Here is a 5,506-nt window from a genome sequence, read left to right as displayed (position 1 = left end):
CCTTGGGACACTTTAACAGAAGGGTTGCAGAGACAGTGATGGAGTTTAGAATGAAACAATGGGTGCTACTATCTGTAAGTAGAACTGCAACTCAAAATGCAGCTCCAGGCATGACACAAATTATCAGATGTTTGGCAGACTTGGGGCAGCCTCCCTGTGAAGTGATGACTTTATTGACCTTGGAGGGAGGTCTTGGATGGAAGTGTGTCTCTTTGGTCCCCTATGGTGTTGAACAACCAAGACTCCTCTCTGAAGTCTCGCTCTTGTCTGAATAGACTCAACTGAGCCAGCTGCTGTTCCTGCTCTCAGAAGTCTACCTGAAGCCCTCTTTGTCCTCGGGTCTTATCCTTTTGTCCCACTGTCCCACACAAACAGATGTCCAGCCACTGGGCTTTCTTGTAGGAAGTAGTAAACCTCCAGCGTGCAGTGGGCTCTATTCTTACGGAAAACCTACAATAATGTCTGGGCAAGTGTTATACATATGCAAATGGTTACATGGAGACACCCTGTAGTGGTGGCTTTAGCAAATGTTTGACTATGTGAACACAGACCATGCCAGTCCACCACAAGCAGAGTAATCACCTTGAACTGTGTAAGTAACACAGGAAATTGTGTCGGAGGCCTTTAACAATGTGTAAACATAATTAGATCCCCCATGTCACCATTGTTTTACAGAACTACAATCAAAGGAACGTTTCTTCTGCCTTATTCCTCATTCATACAAAATGTAGACCTCACAGACCACATAAAATGTGATGCTACAAAAGCAAACCTTCAAATTCTACAAAAAAGGCAAAGTCCTAATTTAAAAGCAATCCCTTCGCTAATAAGGATAAACTGAAAATAATTCAAGGTCTAAAGAAAGCTTCAAATAAGCCTTTCTGTGGTGTTGCAGTCACTGGTTTAGCCTCCCAGTGTCCAAAATGACTGTCGGTAGTCATCAGGCTTTATCTGTATTGGACACCTGCTGAGAATATTGATCCTGTACTGGTTTCACAATTTTAACCAATGCCAGGCATTAAGCTTTAAATAACCCCATGCCACTTTATATTGGATACTTAACATTAATCATCGGGAGCCGATTGATTTTGAATATAAATCGATTATTTTTGTTAAGAAAACAATCAGCTGCATCTACTCTCGGTTTTGAAAAGAAGCATATAAGTTGATGAGTGCTCATATATCCTTTTAGTCTTCCCATAACGCTCATAGTTATTTAGTTTACTTTAATAGCATAGTAGATATTGAAGTGAAAGCATATGAATATTCATTCCTCTAAAAATAAAAAAAAGAACAAATCTCTTCCAGTCATTTCTGTTAAATTAAAGACTTTCAATGTGTTGTAATGTGTGGATCCTGCAAAAATGGCTGCACATAAAGAAAATTTGAATTGATGAAATAGGATTTTACAGGACAATTCTGCTTCAGAACTATCAAAAAGAGGCAACCTGGTTTAACGAATGATACCATGCTCAGGGCAAGGTTTTCCCCTAAAACGAACCATTTTGGTCGATACACTCCCAGAATATGTACAACAATGTTCAAATCTCTGCGTCACAGTGTTTTCAAACTAGGATAGAGACAAGTTTGTGCTTAACCATTAAAGATGTGAGAAAAGGAAAGAAGGAAGCTTTTTCGTGTCATGTAGCTGAAAGAAACATGAGGTGTCTAACAAATGACATTGTCTAGGCTACATTCCTTGTATCTATAAGTTACAAAAGGGTGTGACTTTCTTATAAAGTTGCTGCACATCTTCTTCATCAGTGCCTATCATTTACAAACGCTCCACTTTATTGGCAGTTAATATACAGCTGAGATGCTGCCATATTTTATAAACAGGTAATTGATTGGTTTCTATTAATATATATATATATATTTTTTTTTTTGTTGCACTAAGGACTAAAAGATCCCCATTCCAACAATGAAGCCTTTACCAAAGTCCAATTTGCAGAGAAGGGAGGACCTCTGATGAATCAAGTGCCATCTGTGTCCAATTTATTTTCAGCTCGTCAATTACTGAATTTAATGATATGGGTGATTATCGGCGAACGCTTTGAGACCATTAGGCGGTCGTGTGAAACACTAATAGTGTTTGTGTCACGTGGCTGACTCAGATAGGGGGTGGGTGGGAGGGCAGACGCTTTAAAGATTGTGCTCCGGTCATTTTATTTACACTGCGAGACTCACTGACAGAGGCAGAGAGGCGAAGTCCAAATTCCCAGGAAGTATCACCACGAGTCCAGTCTGATGAAGCTTGAAGACACGAAGCAGGCTGAACAATGACAAATTCATCTCTGCACGCGTAATTACGCACACCCCTCTCGTTTCTGTCTTCGCGGGTCATGCTGGAGGATGCTGGAACTTAAGGAGTAATCATGACGTCCAGTCACAAGATTTCTTTTTCTATAATTGACATACTGGATCCGAACAAATTCAACAGCAGAAGGGTAAACGAACTTTCCACCGTCCAGGAAAAGTTTCAAGCACAAAATGCAGAGGGTACAAGTTTGGAGTGGGACAGCACAGCGGCTGGACACTTCAGAGATGAGCGCGCAGATGCAGGTAGAGATTGCTTATCATTTTGCTAGCTTATTATTACATATACAGCCAGTTCAAACGTTTGTGTAATACATAATTTTACTTCGTTCCTCACGCTTTAACTTAAAAAAACAACAACAAAAAACATCGAGGTTTTTCATATCTAAATGTCTAAGTGCGTGGATGTAAAAACTTGAAAAAAAACACCAACCAAAGGCTAATGAATTAATATACGAATTAGAATTCATAATAAGAAGTATCCCACCCCCACGACAAAGGTCCCAAAATACCACTGAAGCGCTATCTATTAGATTTTAAGTCATCTTCGTATGACCTTCCCTTAATTTCCAAGGCTGCGTTTCCTTTGAAGGAAACCACAAAGGCTTGCTCCCAGAGCCCCAGCGTGTGATTGGCACCGGGACAGACAGGCTAGATAATTGTTTAAATCGTCCCATTGAGGATGCTTCTGCGCGCTTTGATCGATATCCCATTACTGCTTCCTGCATATCTCCCTCCAGCACCTTGCAGGTACAACCCTCACACCCCATCCATGTCTGATCCTAAATATCATTCGATTAAAACTTCCCTTTAAATAGATGACATTTATCGATCCGCCCGCAAATATGAAACTCCATTAGCACGTCACGGTTGAGGTGGCGAGGCTGGATTTAGACGGGATTTCTTTCCGCAACATGACATTTGAAGCGGTGCGCGGTTTATAAATTATTTAGGGATTAGTGACCAAGTCCTCCCCTCGTCTGAATGCTTCTTTCCTCTCCATCGACCTCAGGGTCCTAATCAAACACTTCACATAAGTCAACTTTAGGCCCTGTGAGTTTAGTGTTTATGTTGTTCTTGAGTATGAAGTGAAGTGAACAATGAGCAACATCACTATATAATGGCGATATATCTTTCAGGTCAATCAGGTGTGCAACTTTGAGGCATCTCGGTCTTGTTAGGAGCTGTCCTTCAGGACCACGGCACAGTTAGCACGCTTCTTGGGTGTTCGTCCCATTATTAAAAAAATAAAAATATTTTTTATTTGCTGCAGGCCAAAACAATGTTTTTGTCTTCTTCTTAGAAAAATATTTTTTAGAAAATAAGAACATTTATCTAAGTGAGAACCACCGGTGGAAAAGCGCCTGTTAAATATATTCCAATATTTTGACGATTCAACACTACCTGGTTATGAATACCAGACTGTTTCACTTTGACTTACCAAAGAAAAAAACGAAAAAACACAAACTGAGTAATTGCGTGGCCCGTTATTTCGCAACAGAACTTCAGGATGTAAGTTGAGACTCTTTTTCTTTTTGTTTGCAGGAGAAGAAACCGAAGATGAAGACTGCGCACTCTTCAGGAATCCAGTTGTGGCTGATCCCCTTTCCCCACTGGCTCAAACAGAGCCCAGTCTCACTGGCGAAGAGGACCACGGAGACAGGGAGCCAGCGGCCCCCTCGCAGGATTCATCACCGCACAAGCGGCGGCGTCCGGATCAGGCCTACGCCAAACCACGGCGCGCCAGAACAGCGTTCACCTACGAACAACTAGTGGCTCTTGAAAACAAGTTCCGCGCAACACGGTACTTGTCCGTGTGCGAGAGACTAAATCTGGCCCTGTCCTTAAGTCTGACCGAAACCCAGGTGAAAATCTGGTTTCAGAACAGGAGGACCAAGTGGAAAAAGCAGAACCCCGGGGCGGACAGCACACTTCAACCCGGCTCCAATTCCCTGGTCAGCGTCAGTCCCAACCAGGCAACCTGTGGCTCAAACTCCGGCAGCTTCCACCAAACCTTCTCCAACTACAGCTCTGGCAGTGTGATTTTCCACACGGCTGGTGGTGTTCCGCTTTCTTCCACTGGAGGGCTCCTGCATCCCTTCATGGCCAGTGGATTCGTCCAACCGACATATTTTAATCCACATCTATAGAATATGCCAAGAGTAATACTAGATGCATTCTTTTATACTTTGGGACAAATTTACATCTTAGCTTTTAAAACCCAGAACAATTATTCTTATTTCACTGACTTTTCATGTTACATTATTGCCCAAATGGTTTACCATGGCATGAGTTTAAACATTACTAAAGCCCAAGAACACTTTTGACTGTTTTTAATACTAGGAATTTAATTTTTCTTTTTGCAGTACGTCACGATAACACTATAGGTCAGATATAGATGAGTCTATTGGAAGCAATAACTTTCCTCAGCTCAGTTGCTGTTTGTGCTGCACACTTCATACATCAGTGTGTATTTGATTGCTCATACAGTCTCGTTTTCTGTGTCAGTGTTTTGTCTTAAAACTGTGGCATTTCTCAGCCCTGTCTCCACCTCTGACAGGCTCACACATCCTACATCTGTTGCCATAAAAACATAACCTGTGTAACTTTATTAAAACAACGTCAAACGTGTGTGTCCCGTGTCTTGTGTTTTACAAAGTAAGAACATCTCAACTGCTGGATGTCTAACTTTAATTCTGCTGAAGTGACACAAGTGATTTGTGAAGCAGTTGTCCTTGTTAAAGGGCTCGCTGCAAATCACACAATGCCGTGATGGTCAGGGCAAAAAGTAAAGTAAAGTACTGTATAATAACCTAATAACTTTAACAAGTCTTCTAGTAAATAATTAGATTTGATTCACATATTCACAATGGATATTTGTGACGTTTTAACTGAAGCTTTTCATAAATAAATGAATGTGAGAAATTACATATTAATTAAAGGTTCTTGAGGAGGATTGTTCGTAGCCTGGCAGCACAGAAGTTGTCCTTATCAGCGGCTTGTAAGTGATCTGAAGATTAATAAATACACTTTAAATCATTTTACAGCCTGGAGGTCGTTTATTACTTGCATGGAATATAATCACTTAATGCGGCGCCAATAATGAATTTGAACTCAACATAAACACTTTATTGCAAAACCTGTACTTAAATACCTTGGAAACACTTATTATTTCAGCTTTGTGGAAATG

At 40.9% G+C, this 5,506-nt stretch overlaps 1 protein-coding gene across 1 annotated transcript; it reads left to right on the top strand.

Annotated features, from left to right (window-relative positions):
• Positions 1-2,190: 2,190 nt before the first annotated feature.
• Positions 2,191-4,961, top strand: nkx1.2la (NK1 transcription factor related 2-like,a). The gene is made up of 2 exons (XM_072390346.1): positions 2,191-2,562; positions 3,862-4,961. The coding sequence occupies exons 1-2, from the start codon at positions 2,376-2,378 to the stop codon at positions 4,464-4,466; spliced, it is 792 nt and encodes a 263-aa protein (XP_072246447.1). The 5' UTR covers positions 2,191-2,375; the 3' UTR covers positions 4,467-4,961.
• Positions 4,962-5,506: the final 545 nt, after the last annotated feature.

Source organism: Leuresthes tenuis, unplaced genomic scaffold, assembly GCF_036924035.1.
Source record: "Leuresthes tenuis unplaced genomic scaffold, fLeuTen1.0.hap1 SCAF_8, whole genome shotgun sequence".
Lineage (NCBI taxonomy): Eukaryota > Metazoa > Chordata > Actinopteri > Atheriniformes > Atherinopsidae > Leuresthes > Leuresthes tenuis.
The sequence above is the reverse complement of the archived record's forward strand: the minus strand, read 5'-3'. Positions and strand labels throughout refer to the sequence as shown.